The sequence below is a fragment of the Rhinolophus sinicus genome, linkage group LG13 (genome assembly GCF_036562045.2).
Source record: "Rhinolophus sinicus isolate RSC01 linkage group LG13, ASM3656204v1, whole genome shotgun sequence".
Classification (NCBI taxonomy): domain Eukaryota; kingdom Metazoa; phylum Chordata; class Mammalia; order Chiroptera; family Rhinolophidae; genus Rhinolophus; species Rhinolophus sinicus.
This window is the reverse complement of record NC_133762.1, coordinates 39,347,417-39,368,802: the sequence shown is the minus strand read 5'-3', so window position 1 is coordinate 39,368,802 and position 21,386 is coordinate 39,347,417. Positions and strand designations below refer to the sequence as shown.

General features: G+C 38.8%; 1 protein-coding gene across 1 annotated transcript; it reads right to left on the bottom strand.

The window, feature by feature from the left end:
- Positions 1-9,949: 9,949 nt before the first annotated feature.
- Positions 9,950-13,203, bottom strand: LOC109439433 (uncharacterized). Its single transcript, XM_074317345.1, is given in 3 exon segments — positions 9,950-12,138; positions 12,141-12,711; positions 13,117-13,203. Coding segments are annotated over 3 exon segments (2,847 nt in total).
- Positions 13,204-21,386: the final 8,183 nt, after the last annotated feature.

The following is a 21,386-nucleotide window of genomic DNA, read 5'->3' as shown; positions in this document are numbered from 1 at the left end:
TGAGCTATGAATACATTCTACAAAATTTGGGAAATAAAAAACCAAAAGCCTTGGTGAATAATGAGTAATCCTGAGTGGATTAAACTTGGATAATTCTAGTAATATATTCATTAGGGAAACATTCTGCAGGATGTGGCTGTGTATGTGTATGTATTATATAAATATATTAAAAAATGCTCTTGTCACATGGTGTAACACGTAGAAGGCCCTAAAGAGATGTTGGAACTCTTTCTTACCTTGTTCTACATTGCTTACGTCATCCCTCTATTCAACCAACAAATATATAATGAGTGCCTACTACGTCAAGAACTCTGCAAGAAGATGGGAATAGACAATGAACAGAAAGACTAGGTCTGAAAATCTTATACTGGGGAGGGAAGGAAGAAATAAACAAGTAAATGAATAAACAAAATAACTACAGATTGTGATAAGTGCAACAAATTAAAAGAATAATGTGATGTAGAAGAGAGAAAGTGAATAGAGCAATGAATCATTTTTGAGTTCTATTACCACTCCTATTACCTGTTATCAGCTGTTTAATCCTCCTCTGAGGATGAAATGAAATTTTGCATACATAATATTTATGTACATATAGGCCTGTCACTCCTAAACTCAGAATTCTGCATGGGGGGGTCAATAAAATTTTTTAGAAGTAACTAATAAACCAGGGGGTAGGGGGGTAGGGGGTGGGAGATGAGGGTAAGGGGGATCAAATATATGGTGATGGAAGGGGAACTGACTCTGGGTGGTGAACACACAATGAGATTTATAGATGATGTAATACAGAATTATACACCTGAAATCTATGTAATTTTACTAATAATTGTCACCCCAATAATTAAAAAAATTTTTTTTAAATAAGTAAATAAAGTTTAAAAAAAGTAACTAATAAGTTAGAAAACATTTGCAAGAAAGATGAAATAGAAAGTTTAAAAATAGTAACACACTAACATTTGGCATTATATGCTAGTTTCCTTTACCACCTTTGACCATGCACTGGAACTTCTTAAATTTACCTATATAAACAGAGAATCTTACAATGATATACTAACAAGGTTGTACAATATTATTCAGAATATTGATACGGTGCAAAAGTAATTCAAATGACACATAATAAGGGACTTTTCAGTTAATATTGGTACAAAAATAAGACAAATAATAAGCACCTACTGCAAATTATATTTTCAAGGAGTTTTTAGAGACCTTGAACAATTCCTGATACAATCTTAAATTAAAAAGGGAAGATTATAAACTTGTACATCAGTTGGTCACAATTTAAAAAATGTAAGCAGTGATGAAATGGTGGCCACTTTCTTTCAGTGTTCCTGCTTTAATTTTGTAAAATAAACTAAAGAATTAATTAAAAAGAAGGAATGCTTACACAGGTAGAGCTGAAATCTGACATGGGACTTCTAAGTCTTGAATCTTTTCTCCCCATTCACTCCGAATATTTTTCTTCCCTTTTCCACCTTACAGTTCTATAGATATTTAGAAATAACCTTTCCTGTTTGGTTCACCACATCCAAGGAAGAAACAGTGTGTGTGTAGGGGGATCCCTTGTCTGTAAGACCAAGAAATTGGGAGAAGCAGTAGTATAGAATTGCTGCTTCAGTAGGTAATACCTGGTGCCACACACAGTGAAATGAGGCAGGGCTGGACGGAACTGGCCCTGAGTGATAGGACAGAGGGAAGTTTGGGGTGTCAGGATCATCTCTGTCCTCGGCTTCTCATCATCGTCCCTCAGCTCCTGTTATAGACACTGCTCTACTGTGAGAGCCTTGGGGTCTCTTAGAACAGAGGTGTTTTGAAGAAGTAAGGTAAACCTCGGCCCCCTCCCAGTGAGAGCTCTCCCCCCACTCCTATGGCCAGTCTGATAATAGGGACCCCATGTGCAGGACCCTGTTCTAGGTCTGTGTTTCTTCTTCCCCAAGATTCTATTTACCTGAGACCAACTGGGCCAGGAGCAAAAAAATTGCAAGAGTGAGCAATAGGGACTTCATGGCTCTTGAAATACAGCAGACTGGCAGTGGGTTCTATGGAGTCCAGAACTCTCTATTCAGCGTGACTCTGAACTCAGGTCTTTATTGTCCTTGTGAGTGGGGTTGGGCTCAGGCAGTGGACCAGAAGGATATAGGATATTGTGCCAAATGTAACTTCAGTCCATTGGCCAGCAGCTCTTTAATTGAGGCATCACTACTCAACAAGCCTGTTCTAGGCATGCCTTAGGGGAAAGAGAAAGACTTGTAAGAGAAGGTGCAAAAAGCGCTGCTGTAGTGTATGATAATTTAGAGAGAAAGATTCAAGAAGAATTTAGCTGATTTCTCGAAGGCTGGGGTTGTGCTATCTGTTTCCCACAATCTCTTGTGTTGGTTCTAAAAGTATTTATCTTACTGCCTGTGACAGTCTGTTTGCCTGTATGTGTCTCCCCCTAAAATACAATGTATTTTTGAGCACTGACTGCATATTATTCTTTTTTGTATATTAATTCTGGATATAGAGGAGTACCTAAGTGATTGTTTGTTAAATGAAAAAGTTAATATTTTGTTGATAATCAGGCAAGTTAGAAAGTATTGTAGAAGTAAATCAGAGGTATAAAGATGTCTTTAAGTCCTCATTTGAGTCCAGCAATAAAGCATCATAAAGAAAAGTACATCCATATGACTCAATGCTGTGCATTTGTGAAAAAGAGTGCAAAAGCAGCATTGTAGTGCAACATCTTTAGTAATGATTCTAATTTATGGGAGGGAGTCATATGTCTTGTATGTAAGTAAGTGCATTAACTAAAAGAGTGCAAGGCAGATGTCATGCTAATAGTAGCTGTTTTCTGAATGAGTTTGAGGCAGGCATTCAAAGAGATTTTGTGTTGTTAAAGTATCTTTTTGAGTGGCCCAGTGGATTGTGACTGGAAGCCATAAGGTCCTAGAGATTTTATTCTTTGTGAGGAGTTTTCATTTTCCTTTTTTAAAATTAGTGAGACGATTGATGTACATGAAAATCCATTAGAGTGGATGAGTTTGCATGAGTTTGACAAATTATGCGCTTGTGAAACCTTCATCAGAATCAAAATAATGCATATATCCTTCACCCTCAAAAAGTTCATCGTGCCCCTTTGGTAGCCACTCCTTTCTCTCCTCACCTTCATGATACCCTGGCAACCCTGATGCACTGTGTCCCTAGAGCTTTGCTTGCATCTTCTGGAATGTTCTAGAAATGAAGTCATATAGTATGCATCCTTTTCTGCCTGGCTTTTTTCATCCAGAGTAATTATTTTGAGATTGATCCCTGTTGTGGTATGTATTTATTCCTGTTATTGTGACTGTTTTTTTCATAGATATAATAACAAGCCATTTATTCAAATACCGCTTAATGAACATTTTGATTGCTTCCAGATACTAGCTGTTACAAATAATGCTGCCATTGATCATTTGTGTGTAAGTCTTTGAGTGGACAAATGCTTTCATTACTCTTTGGTAAACACCTAGGTGTGGAATGACTGAGTCACAGGGGTGGTATATATTTTACTTATTAAGAAACTACCAAATTGTTTTCCAAATAGCTGTACCATTTTGCATTCCCACCAGCAATATATGAGAGTTTATTTTTCTCCATACAATCACCAACACTTTGCATGTACAGTTTTTAAATTATTATTATTATCATTATTATTATTATTTTTAGCCTTGGCCATTTTAGTGAGTGTGTAGGGGTATTTCATTGTGATTTTAATATGCATTATTTCTAGTGATGAAATATATCGATCCTCTTTTCAATTAATATTTGCCACCCATATATCTTACTTGGTGAAGTGCCTCTTTAAATATTTTCCTCATATTTTGATTAGGTTTTCATTCTCCTTATTGAATTCTCAGTTTCTTTTATATAGTCTAAATACAAGAATTTTGTTGGGTATATGACTTGCAAATATTTTTTCTCAGTCTGTGGGTTGTCTTTTTATTTCCATAACAGTGTATTTTAATGATAGTTTTTTTTATTTTGCTGAAATTCAATTTATTGATTTGTAAATTTTATAGTTTGAGACTTTTTGTGTTATAGTTAAGAAACTGTTGTTAAACCCAAAAACATACGTTTATGTTTTTCAGAAGAAAACTTGTAGAGAGAAGTTTTATCTCTTTTACTTAAATCTATATTTAGTTTTTGAGTTAATTTTTAAGTGATGCGAGGTAAGAGTCAAGTAATGTTTTTCACTTAGGGCTATGCAATTGTCCCATCACCATTGCTGATAATATTATCTTTTTCCTATTGAATATGTGGGTTTATTTCTGTACTCTCTATTCCGATGTATATGTGTAGCCTAAACAAACATCATAATTTCTTTATTAATGTAGCTATACATAGTATAGTATATAGCTCTATATAGTATGATTTTTGGACCTAGCTCTTCTATAAATTTATTTTTCACATTTCAATGTTTAATCTAATTGGATTAAGTTGTGTATATGATGTGAGGTATGGATCAGACTTCATTGATTTACCATTAAGTGGTCAGTTTGCCAAACAATCTATTCTTTCCTCACCAGTTAAGAATGCCACCTTAATCATTATTAATTTGTATGTTCACTAGGGCTTGTTTCTGGAGTCTCATCTATTTTCATAGTTCTACTTTTCTATTCCTACTCTAATATCAGACTATTTTACAATTTATGATTTTTGACATGTAGAATTTTTTAATATTTTAAGTGGAACTTTTACTATTTGATTTCTTTCATTTAAATATTTAACTCCATTGACTCTATTCCCTATGCTGTACTCCACGTCCTGTGACTATACAGCTATATACGATGTCAGTGGGGTAGTTGGGGGATGGGTGTGATCACTTTGTGAAGGGCGTAAATGTATAGCTATTACAGTTTTGTACACCTGAAACTACTAAAAAGCAAAAAATATCAATAAACATTTAACTCTGCTTTCTTCTTATGAAAGTATTTGATTGTGGTAAAAAGACTTAACATGAGATCTACTCTCTTAAGAAATGTTTAAGTGTACATACAATATTGTTGTATTGTTACAAAAGTATACAATATAATATTATATAGGTGTGATGTTGTTCAGCAGATCTCTACAACTTATTTGTCTTGCTTAACTGAAACTTTATGCCTGCTGATTAATAACTCTCCATTTCCCCATTGCTCAGCTCTTGGTAGCCACCATTCCACTCTTTGATTCTATGATTTTTACTGTTTTAGATACCTCATATAAGTGGAAACATGCAGTTTTGTCTTTTTGTGATTAACTTATTTCACTTAGCTTAATATTCTCAGGGTTCACCATGTTGTTGCATATGGTAGAATTTCCTTCTTTTTAAGTCTGAATAGGGTTCCATTGTATGTGTGTATCACATTTTCTTTATGCATTGATCTGTTGATGGGCATTGGTCTTGGCAATGTTTCTATATCTTAGCTATTGTGAATACTGCTTAATGAACAAGGGAACGTTATTATCTCTTTGAGATTTTTATTTCAGTTCTTTTGGACAAATACACAGAAGTGAGATTGCTGGATTATATACTAGCTCTATTTCTTTTTGTTGTTGTTTTGAGGAGAGTTCATACTGTTTTCCATAGTGGCTGAACCATTTTGCTTCCCCACCAACAGTGTGCAAGGGTTCTAATTTCTTATCCTCACCGATGTACTGTTGGATTTTATTTGATAGTATTTTGTTGAGAATTTTTATGTCTATATTCATCAGGGATATTTGCTTGTAGTTTTTTGGTTTGTTTTGTATTTTTTGTTTGGCTTTCTTTTGTGATGCCTCTGTCTGGCTTTTGTGATGTCTAATGCTGGCTACATATAATGAAGCATCCCCTCTTTAATTTTTGGGAAGGGTTTGAGAAGGATTGACATTAATTCTTCTTTAAATATTTGGTTGAAATCACCAGTAAAACCATCTGTTCCTGTGTTTTTCTCTATAGGGAGGGTTTTGATTACTGATTCAATCTCCTTAGACATTATTGGTTGTTTGAGTTTTCTATTTCTTCATGATTTGGTCTTGATGGTTGTATGTTTTTTTGTTTTGCTTGTTTGTTTTTTAATTGGGAATGTTGTGGAACAGTGTGTTTCTCCAGGGCCCATCAGCTCCAAGTCAAGTCGTTGTCCTCCAGTCTAGTTGTGGAGAGCGCAGCTCAGCTCCAAGTCCAGTCACCGTTTTCCATCTTAGCTGCAGGCAGCGCAGCCCACCATCCCATGAGGGAATTGAACCCACAACCTTGTTGTTAAGAGCTTGCACTCTAACCAACTGAGCCATCTGACTGCCCCTGTTTTTTGTTTTGTTTTGTTTTTTGATTTATCTATTTGTCAATAGATAAATCAAGGTTATCCAATTTATTGGCATGTGATTATTCACAGTAGTTTCTTCAGATCCTTTTCATTTCTGTGGTATCAGTTGTAATGTCTTTCATTTTTAATTTTGTGTGTTTGAATCCTCATTCTTGTTTTTTTTGGTTAGTTTATTTGCTTTAAATATTTAGTTGCTCCTATTGGGTGTATATATATTAACAATTGTTATATCCTCTTGATTAGTTGATCCTTTTTTCACTATGTAGTAATCTTTTTGTCTCTTATGACTGATTTTGAGTCGTTACCATTTGCATGGAATTTCTTATCCCATCCATTCATTTTCAGCCTATATGTGTTCCTAAAGCTAAAATGAGTCCATTTAGCCACTCTGCATCTTATACTTGGGGAATTTCTTCTATTTATATTAAGTAATTATTGATAGATAAAGATTTACTATTCCCATTTTGTTAATTGTTTTCTGAGTGTTTATTGGTCCTTAGTTCCTTTCTTATTCTCTTTTTGTCTACCTTTGTGATTTCCTTTTTTGTGGTGGGTATTCTTTAATTCTTTTATCTTTTTTGTATCCACCATAGATTTTTTTCTTTGTGGTTAACATGAGGCTTACTTGATTTCTCTTGTAGATATAACAGTCTTTTTTAACTGATAGTATCTTACTTTTAATCATATGCAAAAACTACACTTTCACTTCTTTTCCCCCTGCATTATGCTATTCATGTCATACTTTACATCTTTTTATATTGTTCAGACATGAACAAATTATTGTAGCTATAGTGATGTTTGATATTTTTAAAACTTTGATACTAAGAAAAAAGTGATTTACACATTACCATTACAGTATTATTCTGAATTTGACTATATGTTTACCTTTACCAGTGAGTTTTATACTTTAATTTAATTTTTTCATGTTGTTACTTTGCATCCTTTCCTTTCAACTTGAAGAACTCCTTTTAGCATTTCTTTTTGTTTTAATTTTTACTAAATTTTTTTGGGTGGCATTGATTAGTAAAATTATATAGATTTCAAGTGTATAGTTCTATAATATATCATTGATATATTACATTGTGTCTGGTGGTTTTGAACTCCCTTAGCTTTTTTTTTTTGTCTGAGAATGCCTTTATCTCTCCTTCATTTCTGAAGGGCAGTTTTGCTAGTTATAATAGTCCTTCCTAGCAGTTTTTTCCCCCCATCACTTTGAATATATCATCTCATTTTCTCCTGGCTTTCTCAGTTTCTACAGAGAAATCCACTGATAGTTTTTTGGGGATTCCCTTAGTTCTGATTAATAATTTTTCTTATACTGCCTTGAAAAGTCTCTCTTTGTCTTTGACTTTTAGCAGTTTGATATAAAGTGTCTTGCAGTAATCTACTTTGGGCTGATGTTGTTTGGGTTCCTTTGAGCTTCCTGTACTTAGACATCAATCTGTCTCCCCAGATTTTGGAAGTTTTCAGCTATTATTTCTTTAAATAAAATGTCCACCTCTTTCTGGAACTCCCATGATGTGAATATTTGTTCAGTTGATGGTGTCCCATAATTCATGTAGGGTTTGTTTACTCTTTTAATTTTTTTCTCTTTGTTCCTCAAAATGGCTAATTTCAAATGTTCTATCTTTGAGTTTGCCGACTCTTTTGTCTGCATTATCAAGTCTATTATTGAGGCTCTCTATTGAAGTTTTTAGTTCTGTCATTGTATTCTTCTGTTCTGGATTTCTGGGGTTTTTTATGGTATCTATTTCTTTTTTAAACTTTTCATTTTGTTTATGCATTGTTTTCCTGATTTTGTTCAGTTATCTGTGTTCTTGTGCATTTCATTGAATTTCTTTAAAATAATTATTTTGAACTCTTTGTCAGGCAAATCATAGATCCCCATTTCTTTGAGGTCAGTTACTGGAACTTTATTAGTTTCCTTTTGTGTTGTCATGTTTGCCTGATTCTTCATGATCCATGTAATGTTGTAATGGTGTCTGTGCATTTGAAGGAACAAACACCTCTTTTAGTCTTTATAGACTGGTTTCAGCAAGTACAAACCTACTCTCAGTTCCCGGGGCTGATGGGATTACCTCTGAATTGCAGTTGTGCTGAGTTGGAGTAGATTTTGAGCCTGTCACTGGCTCTGCAGTGGGAAGGGCCCACAGTTAGCATGCTTCTTACCAGAGGCTCAGGCAGGCATGGCTCCTATCTTGGTCTTGGGTAGATGGGACTTCCTCCAGTACCTTGTTCTGTATGGTGGCACTGGACAAGTGTCCACAGTTGAATCCTCAGTGGGGCTGTTATCAGGTACCCTGATGAATGTGGCTCCTGCCAGATCCCTGGGAAGGCCCTGCTTGGTCCCTGAATGTTTCTCTATTTAAACAGTATTAGCCCTGGACTGTGGTAAGAGGGGCTGGAACTGAGTCTCAGGGTTATTTCAAGTTCCACAGACAATACTGAAGTCTGCAGACCTGGCTCTAGAGGCATGGATGAGCATGGTTTCCACCACATCCTGGTGGGGCTGGACCGCTCCCTGACCATTGCTGGAATGGCTGAAGCCAAATATAGAGCCCTTTCTGGATCTCCTAAGGCATATCTCCTTCTGGTCTCTGCCAGCAGGACTTTAAATGGACTGTAAGTGAGAGGGTTTGGAACTAAGTATAGGGTTTTTCAAGATCTCTGGGGATGCAAATAGGAGTGCTTCCCATTGGGACCCTGGACCCTCAGACTGTGGCTGTGAGCAGGGGGACTAGAAATAAGTATTAAGCCCTTTCAGGATTTCCAGGGGGCAAAGACAGGAGTGTCTCCTGCTTGGTCTCTGTGACAGCAGGACTGTCAAGGATCATGTCATGGACATCGAGGATGGGCTGGAACCCAGGAACAGGGCCCTTTCAGAGTCTACTGTCTGATTGAGTTTAGCAGGCTTGATCCTGGGGTTCCTAGACTGTGGCAATAGGGGCTGATGCTGATTCTCAAGCCACTTCTGAGTCCACAGCCAGAACTGAGTGCTGTATACCTATTACCCTTTGCACAGTGGGTATGAATTCTCCTGGCTCCTTGGTACATGGCACTGGTGATAGGATCAAACCATATAGGGCTATAATTGAGTCGCTAGGAGTACACTGCTTTTTCTTGGTTTGTAGCTGGGACCACAGTCATTGAGCCAATCACCTGAGTATGGGCCTGCATATTCAAAACAGCTGTCCTCAGTCTTGGATTGTACCAGGGTTTCACAGTGTCTTACTTGGATTCTAAGCTACCACAACAGCACTTTTGAACATGCATAGATGCCAAATTACTATTGTTTCGAAGGGATATGAGAGGGGGGAATCTTAATTGGCTATCTGGCTGATGTCACTCCTCTGTTTTCTTATTGTTGAGTTTTAAGAGTTTTTTTATATATATTGGATACAAGTCTTTTTATCAGATGTATGTTTTGCCAAGTATATTATTCTAGTCTATAGCTTATTTTTTTTCATTCTCTCCACAGTGTTTTTCACAGAGCAGCAGTTTTTAATTTTACTGAAGACCAACTTATCAAGTTTTTCTTTCATTGGTCATGTTTGGTGTTATAGCTAAAAAGATATCACCAAACCTACGGTCACCTAGATTTTGTCTTACATTATTTTCTAGGATTTTTGTACCTTTGCATTTTGCTTGTAGGTATATCATCTGTTCTGAGTTAATTTTTGTGAAAGGTGTCAGATCTTCCAAAGCCCTAGGCGCTGCATTAGTACCCCTTTCGCTATTCCCTTTCTCTCATCAACAAAGAGAGTGAAGGGCTTCAGGGGGTCTGGCAATGCCAGGGCCGGGGCTCTTAAGAGGGTGACCTTGAGTTCATCATATGCCTTCTGTTGGTCTGACCCCCAGGCCCAAGGGACCTTCTCCTTGGTTGCCTCATACAGAGGCTTAGCTATTTCAGCATACCCCAGAATCCACAGCCGGCAATATCCTGTTGTCCCTAAAAACTCGCGGACCTCTCGGGCTGATGTTGGGACTGGAAGTCTAAGAATAGTCTCTTTAATGGCCTCTGTCAGCCACCTAGTTCCTTCCTGGAGCTTATATCCTAGATAGATGACTGTTTGCTTGCTTATTTGGGCCTTCTTTGCACTGGCCCGATAGCCCAGCTGCCCCAGCTCTTGGAGGAAGTCTCCAGTGGCCTGCCGGCATTCGGCTTCGGAGGGGGCCGCCAGGAGCAAGTCATCTACATACTGCAGGAGCGTAACTGAAGTATGGCTCTGGCGAAACGAGTCCAAATCCTGATTTAGGGCTTCATTAAACAGAGTTGGAGAGTTCTTGAAGCCTTGCGGTAGTCTAGTCCAGGTCAGCTGCCCGGGGGTTCCCGAATTGGCATCATGCCATTCGAAGGCAAAAATGTGTTGGCTGCTAGGTGCCAGGGCTATGCTAAAAATTGCATCTTTTAGGTCTAAGGTAGAATACCAAATATGTGAAGGGGGTAAATGACTTAGTAAGGTATATGGGTTAGGGACCGTGGGGTGGATGTCTTCAACCCTCTTATTCACTTCCCTCAGGTCCTGGACTGGCCTATAATCGTTTCCCCCCGGTTTCTTAATGGGGAGGAGTGGGGTGTTCCAAGCAGAATGGCAAGGTTTTAGTATTCCAGCTTCTAGGAGACGATTAATGTGTGGGGCAATCCCTTTTCACGCCTCGGAGGACATGGGGTACTGGCGGATCCGGACAGGCTGAGCCGAGGCTTTAAGTTCGACCACTACTGGTGCTTGGCGGACCACTCGACCTACACCCACTATTTCTGCCCACGTCTGAGGGTATGTTTTAACCCAATAGTCCATCTCATGGGGCCATCCAGAAGGGGGAAGGTTGGAGGGTTTGTCTTGCAGGGCAAACAGGCGATGTTCATCCGCAAGAGACAGGGTCAAAATATGGAGGGGCTGTCCCTGGCCATCTAATACCTTGATGCTATCCGGCTCAAAATGGATTTGGGCCTTGATCTTAGTCAGGAGATTACACCCCAATAAGGGGGCAGGGCATTCAGGGATAACCAGGAAGGAGTGGGTAACTTGGTGGCGGCCTAAGTCCACTTGGTGCTTACTGGTCCACCGATAAGCCTTAGACCCAGTTGCCCCCTGCACCAAACTGGTTTTCTGAGATAAGGGCTCCGTATGCTTGTTCAAAACTGAGTACTGAGCTCCTGTATCTACCATGAACCCTACTGGCTTCCCCTCCTCATATGCAGTTACCCAAGAATCAGGGAGGGGAGCCGAGTCCCGTCCCCTCTAATTACTGTCCATTCCCGCCAGCAGAACTCGTGCGTCTTGCCCCGTCTGGCCCTGGAGCTTGGGGCATTCCCTCTTCCAATGTCCATATTCTTTACAGTAGGCACATTGTCTCCTATCCTGTTGGGGCCGCGGTCTCCACGGTCGGGCTGGCCCGGCCGGATTCGGTCTTTCCCTGACTGTGCCTTGTACGCCTGCCAACAAGATCTTGGCCATCTCCCTCTGCTGCCTCCCATTCTCCCTACTCTGATGTTCTCTGTCTTCCTTCCTGATTCGTTCCTGTAATTCCTGATTTTCTTTCCTAATTCTATCTTCCCTTTCTTCGAGAGTCTCTCGAGTGTTGAAAACTCTTTCCGCTACTTTCATCAAGTCCCGAATAGACATCTCTCCTAGTCCCTCCTGTTTATATAATTTCTTTCTTATATCCGGGGCGGCCTGGTTTATAAAGGACATAATTACAGCCGACTGGTTCTCCTCTGCCAGGGGATCCAATGGGGTGTACTGCCTATAAGCATCATAGAGGCTCTCCAAAAACACGGCCGGGCTTTCATTTTCCCCTTGCACTATAGCCTTTACTTTGGCCAGATTGGTGGGTCGGCGGCCGCCGCTCGGAGACCTGCCATAAGAGTCTGGCGGTAAACTCAGAGACGCTCCCTACCTTCCGCGTTTGCATAATCCCAATCCGGTCTGTTCAGGGGAAAGCGCTCGTCGATCAGGTTTGGTAGAGTCATTGGCCGTCCGTTGTCACCGGGGACATTCTTTCTGGCCTCGGTGAGGATCCGCTCGCGCTCTTCGGTGGTGAATAAAGTCTTAAGAAGCTGCTGGCAATCATCCCAAGTGGGACTGTGCGTGTGCATGACAGACTCGAACAGGTCAGTTAAACCTTTCGGGTCCTCAGAAAAGGAAGGGTTTTGGGCCTTCCAGTTGGACAAATCACTGCTTGAAAAGGGCCAATACTGGTATGCACGCTCCCCATCTGGACCAGTCCTTCCTAGGGCTCGCACAGGGAGAATTGGCGCCCCTGCGGAGGTGGAGGAGGACGGCTCCTCCTCTGGGGCTTCTTCCCGGTGTCTACGAGACTTTAATCCTCTTGCCGGTCCTTGGGCTGGGGCAGGGGGAGCCGGGGTAGAGAGAGCCGTAGAATGGGGAAGCTCAGAAGCGTCGGCGGCCTCAGGCTGGAGGGGCGCCACAGGCGCATAACGGGGGGGTTCTCTTCAAAATCTAGGTATATCAAAGAAGGATATATGCTTGACCCTTCCTGTAGGATGGGTTTTTGGTCCGGCTTTCCGGGGGTTCTGGGCTAGCCGTGGGCCCTGCCGGCTGGCAAGAGGGTCCCGAAACAGTCAGGACCTTAAGGGGATCGTCCGGCTTATCGGGGACAAAGGGTTTAAGCCAGGAGGGAGGACTCTCTACTAAGGCTTGCCATACCAGAATATAGGGATATTGGTCCGGGTGGTGCCGATTAACAATCTCTCGGACCTTCTTAACGATGTCCGAGAAAAAGTCCCCTGGGGGGGCCAGCCCACATTAAAAGTAGGCCACTCTGCAGAGCAGAAGGTATTAAACTTATCTTTTTTCACTTCCACGTCATAATCACGAGCTTTGGCGCGGATCTCAGGAAAATGGTTCAGGAACAGAGTCTTAGGTGTTACTTGAGCCTGTCCCATGATGGTTACAAAGAGAGAGAAACCAGGAAAAGACGAAAGAAAGGACCGAAAACAGTGCCAGCAAATACACAACCTCACACAGGACACTTCAACACCCACCGGCCGGTCAACCACACCACATCCACAGGCGCCGTTTCAATCACACCACACTCAGGATCCTTACCCAGGGCCCGTCCGAACGGCGTCCACTGCGGACCACCTTTTCGTCGGGGACGTCTCCCACGACTTCCAGAATTGGAGCTTCCGCTCCTTCCCTTCCTGTGAGAATTCTCAATAAAAACCAAACCAAGCAGAGACCTGTTTCAGCCTCTGGCCGAGGGCCTGTTTCAGCCCCCCCTAAGTAGGACCGGGCAGAGACCTGTTTCAGTCTCCCTCCGGTCAGAGGTGGCCAAACCTCTTACCGCAGTTCCCTATGTAAACCTCGGTATCGGGAGTTGTCTGTTTCCCTGAGGGGGGGTGATCCCGGACGAGCCCCCGAATGTTAAGTCCTGGAATCTTTCACCCCTCAGACAGACAGAGGACACACACATGATAATGCAAGTCACACAGCGAGGTTTATTTCCAGCTAGCTGGGGTCCCAGTCTCTGCCCGACGCAGCGGGTTTTAACAAGGACCCCCAGCCTACAAAGCTAAGGGTTTTTATAGCATTTCTAAGGCACTCAGTAATTTTCCAAAGTCTTAGGGAGTACAAAATGAACTACAATTCTCACATAGCTAAGGCAGTCAGTAATTTTTCAAAGTCTTAGGGAGTTCAGGTTGAGCTATGCTTCAAAGAGTTTACTACAGATACACTACAAAAGCCTCCATATCAGGAGATAAAACATCTGGTCTCTATGCCCACATCCTGGAACTAACAATTAGGCCATTAGGTTATTTTAAGCTCAAGGCTGTTAATCTTACTCTGACTTTAAAGTAGCAGTTCTCATGCTAATTTGAGCCCAGGGCTGCCAGGGCTGTTAACCCTATCTTAACCGTAAAGTGGCAGTCCTTATGCTAACAGTCTCTTATACCATGAAAGGAGAAGGCTAAAGATGTAGAACATAGAAGAGCTTTATTGACAGGTGACCAGTGCCATTACTGACAATTTGAGTCAGCTGAGGAATTTTGACCAGTAATATAAACCTGCTTGCCCTGGAAGAGCCTACCATCCTAGGATACAGTATATGGCCATGACACACTATCAGTGTCGGTGAGAAAGTATTCAGAGGTAAAACATTTTCATGCAGGCTACCTATCTCCTGGTTCATACCCCTGGTCTCTATCCCACCCAGGCTTTTTGTTGTTGTTACTATTTTGTTTTGTTCTAGCAAATAATTGACAAAGACAATTGAATCCTCTTTAAAGTTTGTATATGAAAGTGATTTAGCTAGTTTCCATGGCAGGATACTGTAAGATAAATACAAGAAACACATATAGTAAACAGAAGATAGCCAAATATATGTCCCAGAAAAAAATGCCACCAAACAAAATATTGAATGGTTATTATTATTTAATAGTATGATGTTGTATTTATATATGTAGTTCACTATATGTGTCATGTTTTGACCTCATCTATTATCTTACAGATGCGTTAGATTAGGATGTAGCTTAACTATACTTTAATCTCTAGAGCCTTCATTCTTTCTTCCATACTGTGAACTGGTTGTGCTACACAGGCTACAGTGTTGTCATCTATACTTTTGCTTTACTAATCTCCTAAATTGGCACAAATATTCCTGGAAGTCATATTTTCATTTTTTTAGTTACTCCCTCTTTTTGCTCATGACTTCTCTTGAAGAGAAAATGTCAGAAGCAAACGTTAGTACCATGCATTGCAGCATATATATTTTTTCTGTCTTCATAGTTCAAACATTGTAAATCAAAATCTAACCAAGGTCAAGCTTGCACACTTAAAAATGGTTTAAAATTAGCCTTATTGTGTATAGTAATTATGAACTAGAAATCTAGGATGAGCAGCTACTTGAGAGAAATCTGCAATATGACAGAAAATAAATGAAAAAACATCACATCAGAACTATTATTTGGGAGTAAGTCAATAAACAGTGACAAATAAATAAACTATAATTCATATTTTTAAACAGATTCAAGAGTATAGTCTATCCATAAAAAAAAAATATGATGCTTTGTAAAAGGAACAAGGAGAAAAACAAACTTCTGGAAATTAGAAATACGACTTCTAAAATAACATGCATGTTTAAAGATATTGTGAGGTGATATTTCAAATGTAAATCCAAGTGGAAAGTGTGAGCAAAATATACGAGATATAGAGTGTCATTTGAAGAAAGCTAATAACTGATAATCAGACATCTGAATAGTATCTGGTTTTCAAAGGGGAGGACAGAGAAAATTGGGGAAAGGAATTGTAAAAAAGATACATGAATTTGTAAAGATAGTAGATCTTACACTTTTCCACAAATGCTCTAAGTAACACTACTGCATATAATAAATAAGAATAGTGATCTCCTAAATAAAATCCAAAGAAAGAAAAACTGAAAACAGCTGGAGGGAAAAACAAGATGCTTACCTTTGACAGACTATGTGTTACACTGACAGGTGATTTTTTTTCACCAGGAACAACAGAAGCCATAATCCAGTAAAATAACTTCTTCAAAATATTTTACAAAGTAAATGCAACCTGAAAATCCATACCTATCAAAATACATATTAAGAGTAAAACATAAATACAGCCTTTTCAGATACTTTTCAATAAGAAAAATTTCCAGAGATATAGACATCAGCAGATCTCTTGAAAAGATGAAAGGAAATTCTAAAGGGCATACTTCAGTTGAAAAAAATAACCATATTTTTCTGTGGTGAAAAAGCAATAAAGAATGTGATAAAATTGGATAAGTCAAATTAAGAACTATCAGGATTAAATAGAAATGTTTTTGTGATTTTTAAAAACACACTTAAAGCATACTCAAAATTCTGAAAACAGGAAATAGATTGAGAGGGTTGAGTAGAATTGAAATATTCTATGTTCCATGTATTATTCAGAAATAAGGAAAACTCATGGATTTACTTTGTAGCTAATAGTCAGACTGGATGAAAATTTAGATGATGTTTACAACAGATATATGTAAAGAAAATACAGAGAAAGATCGAAAGTGAAAAGATGGTAAAAGATATAACATGCTAATAGCAACTGAAGGAAACTGATCTACTTCTAACATTAAACAACATAGCACTTAAGGCAAAAATGATTACTAGAGAAATATGGGTCATATTATAAAGCCAACTGGTAAGAGAACTAAAGAATAACATTACTAACACGAAGTGGGAAGAAGAATAGGGGGTGTGGGGATGTATGTAGGAAAGTTAAAACCTAACAAGTCAAATCAAGGGGTTCTAGGTAAAATTTCCACTTCATAAATAAAGAAATGGGGTTACTATTTGGATATGAAGATAACTATTGAAATAGCAAACTTCAGAAAATTTTTCCTTTGGGGGATATTTCAACAGATTTTTACTTCTTGTTTTATTTCATTCCATGATATTTGAAAATGTTTCATCACATACATTTATGGCTTAGAATTAATAACTCCTTATGAAATAGTTACATCATAAAATGTAATGGGATAGAGCATTTGGCCAGGAACAGTTAATAACAGATTGGATTTTGTGCACTTTTGATTGCAGATCTGTTTTTCTTTGGTGACATTGTAGCAAGACAGAGTGACCTAAGGAATATCATACAACTTATAGTTTAGTCTAATAAAGACCATATATTCATGTAGTTTTATATATTTGTCCTGCATGTCTATTGGCCATTCTGAATTAACTTCTTTGTGCATTGTTTTGTGTTTTATTGATCTCTTCTCTTTTTCTTTACTACTTATCTTATTTGTGGTATTTGAGTTTGATGTGCTAATCTTTCTCTACTGTTTCAACATGAACATCTAATAATTTATTTTCAATTTATCTCCTTTTTAAATGTATAGATTGGATGGCAATAAATTTCCCTTTAAGAAGTGTTCAGTTGATATGTTATATCTCTGATATAATTTAGTTCAGAATATTTTATTTTTTCACTTTTATTGAGGTATGATTGATAAACATTGCATATATTTAAGGTATACGAAATGATGTTTTGATATATGTTACATTGTGAAATTATTACCAAAATCAAACTAATTAACATAGCCATCTCTTCACATACCGTTTCCCCGAAAATTAGGCCTAGCTGGACAATCAGCTCTAGTCTCTTTTGGAGCAAAAATTAATATAAGACCTGGTCTTATTTTACTATAATGTAAGACTGGGTTATATAATACAATACAATATAATATAATATAATATAATATAATATAATATAATATAATATAATATAATATAATATAGTACCTGGTCTTATATTGATTTTTGCTCCAAAAGACACATTAGAGCTGATTGTCTGGCTAGGTATTATTTTTGTGGAAATATGGTAGTTACAATTTTATGTGTGTGGTGAGAACACTCAAGATCTATTTTATTAGCAAATTTCAAGTATAAACTATCTTATTATTAACTATTGTCATCATGCTGTACATTAGGTCCAGTTATTATATTAATCTTACAACTGAATGTTTGTACCCTTTGATCAGTATCTTCCCTTCTCCTCCACTTTCACCTTCTGGTAACCACCATTCTAATCTCTGTTACTGTGATTTCAAATTTTTTTTTAGATTCCACAGATAAGTGATTCTCAATATAAGTGAGATCATGTGCTATTTCCCTTTCTGTGTCTGGCTTAGTTCACTTAGCATAATGGCCCCCAGGTTCACCTATATTGTTGCAAATTGCAGTATTTCCTCCTTTTTTAAGGCTGAATAATTATTGATAAGTAGGTACTTGTCATTTCCGTTTTGTTAATCGCTTTCTTGGTATTTTGCAGATCCTTGGTTCCTTTCTTCCTCTCTTGTCTTCTTTTGAGATTTGATGGTTTCTGTAGCAGTATGCTTTGATTTCTTACTCTTTATATTTTGTATATTTTTCTCCTGTAGATTTTTTTTTTTTTAAAGATTTTATTGGGGAAGGGGAACAGGACTTTATTGGGGAACAGTGTGTACTTCCAGGACTTTTTTCCAAGTCAAGTTGTTATCCTTTCAATCTTAGTTGTGGAGGGTGCCATTCAGCTTCAAGTTGTTGTCCTTTCAGTCTTAGTTATGGAGAGCGCAGCTCAGCTCCAGGTCCAGTCGCCATTGCTCGTTGCAGGGGGCGCAGCCCACCATCCCTTGTGGGACTCGAAGAGTTGAACTGGCAACCTTGTGGTTGAGAGCCCACTGGCCCATGTGGGAATTGAACCGGCAGCTTTTGGAGTTAGGAGCACGGAGCTCCAACTACCTGAGCTACCAGGCCGGCCCTCTACTATAGATTTTTAACTTTATGGTTACCACAAGGTTTGGAATGAAACTTTTGAGTATCATATTAGAGTCAAATACCAATGAGCACTGAAATTATATTCTCATTTAATGTAAAGTAAAGATTTATTTAAAGACATTGGAGCCTGACTGTACACAGATGAATGTGCATAGAGAACTCATTCTTGAGGACTGTATGGCTATGCAAGATGAAAAACTAAGAACTTAGAAGTCAGCTTTGAAGATATCTTCAAGATTAGCATGAAATGGGTTAGTGATAAGAGGCCTTGGGAGCAGAGAAAATTGCCTGTTGTCTGTTCTTGTTCAAGATTCTTCTCCCTCTACCATTAAATTCAGACTTTTCATATTTTAAATGGTAATAACCTATACCTCATGTACCTTTTTAAAGCCCATATTCTTAGTGTTTCATAGGTGTCAGAGACTGTGCTTGGTGTTTAATGTGACATATTTTAATTTTGAGACTTATTTAGGAGGCAGATGTGTGATAATACTTGTCTTACCAATGAAGAAATTTTGGAAGAAACCACATGTTAAATAAAGGTAGTAAAGGGAGAACCTATATATGCTTTGCTCCAGTTTCATCGGCTTTAACCGTGTTATATGCTTTTGTTTAATGAGCTAGTGCATCAATGTGTTTGCCCCATTGTGGCTTTCTCATACACTCAAGGTTGCTTTTCTCCCCCAAAGCCTCAAACAGGGAAAGTTTATTTGCCACCTCACTTCAAGCATGGGATGAAGGAGACAAGAAGACAGGAGGGTAAAGTTTCAGGCTGCAGCACTAAGATTATACTCCTTATTTGTAATTACAGTGCTCATAGCCCTGAGATGTTTTCAAGGTAGTGATCAAGGTGATTAGTGACAAGAAAGCACAGTGAGTTCTACCAGGAGCCTGTATAACTCCATCTGGCTGTTCAAAGAGATCCTATAATCCTAACCTCTGTTACATTCTTCTCTGCTTAGTAATGAGGTTCCCCCAAGTGAAACATGGGTTATAACACCACTACCCTTGTAGAGTAGCCATGGCCCAGTGGGCAGGGCTCTTGTAAAATGTGCCTTTCTGCTCTTCATCCAGGAATCAGCAACCTGCTAGCTAAGTCCCTACGATGTGAGTAAATTTGAATGTACTACTCTAGCAACCCTCAAACTAGCCTGAATAGCAGTAAATATTTTCTCTATTCTTCCAATTCAGAAACTAAGGCTCAAAGATGGGAAATCAATTGTTCAAAGTCCAAAAGTCCAAGACTGAATAATACATGGTGGGACCTCGTATATGTCTGACTCCAAAGCTTGTGATTTTTTTCTACTCTCCTCGTCTGCTGAAGTGACCCACCTCTGTCGTCCCACCTTCCTGTGAGAGTTCACCAGTTATACCTACAGTGAAAGCCAGGAGTATAAAAGTCAATGAAGTCCTATTCATCTGGTCTACCCACTCCTCAAATCTCTTCTGCCAGAGAATTACAGGTCATAGGTGTGTTTCTTGAAGAAGGCAGAGACCTGTCTCCTGGGGAAGATAGAATAAATGAAGGTGATTTTTATTCTGATTGCCTTCTCTGATTTGTGTGGACAGAGCTCTTAAGGGAAAAGTCTTGTGGCTAACCATGAGTGCCTATCCCAGTATTTAGTTAACACTCCAGAGCTCTTGGTCTCCCTTCTGAGCTGTCTAGGTTGGCAAGTTATATGAATATAGATTTCCAGGTAGAGAAGAAAACTGGATAATATCACAGTGCACTGAAGGGGTGCTCTTAATAGTCAATTAAGTCTGTCTCAGTTCTAATGGCTACAAATCAATATTTCTCTTCTCTGAAGTGAGGTCACCATACCTATATCCTAAAGTTGTTGTAAGAAAGCCAACAAGAAAATGAATACCAAGGCACTCTGTAGGAATGCTCTTATCTCACTAACCACTTCAAAAATATGTAGGGAATGCTTATCTGTAGGAGGAGGCCTTCAGTCATTCTCTTTTGTAGGCCAATGGTTCTCAATGTGTGTTTCTTTCACTAGCAATACCAGGATCACCTGGGAGCTTATGAGTAATGCTGATTCTCTGTCCCTATCACGGAGTCAGAAACAGAAGTGAGGACCAGTAATCTCTGTTTTAGCAGTCCCTAAAAATGTTTTGATGCAAAATAAAGTTTGATAATCACGGCTACAGTTAGATTATGGGCCTGTGGGGCTGGAAAGTGTCTTCAGTGATGATACTAATTCTGTCCATCAGTCACTAATGGGTGTTAAGGACTAAGCCTCACCTGTGCCTGGCTATGTTATTTGCATCCTTACCCTGGAACTGGTGCTATGGAGATGTGATGCCCTTCCAAACACTGTGGAGTGTAGAGACAGTAGGAAGGAGGTTATTGAGAGAAGACTGACCCCAGAATAAGCCCCTTTGCTTTAATGAACCAGGAATCCTATGTCAGGCGACAGAGGCTGGAATGTTTAAACAATAGAAGCAGTGGTCACCATAACTATAGTTTTTAGTTTCTTAGTAGTTGATAGTTGTTTCTTCTTAACAGTTGTCATAGAGATTTTATTACTGGAACTTAAGGGTTTAATGTCGGCTTCCGGAACACAGCACACCGTATATTTGTCACATTTCCATGTAGGAAAATATTTCTGAAACTCTCCAATTCTGCAGTTCTTCTTGCAATATCCATTTTTGTTTTCACACCTTCTCAAAAACCAACTTCCTGTATAAAGGAATTATGTAGATCATTAAGCCAAAGATATTTATCAAAATAAATTAAAAATAGCAAGTTTTTGAGCATCGATTATTCAAGTCTTTACCAGTTGCTTTGATATATTTGTCTGAATAGTAAAAACCACCTG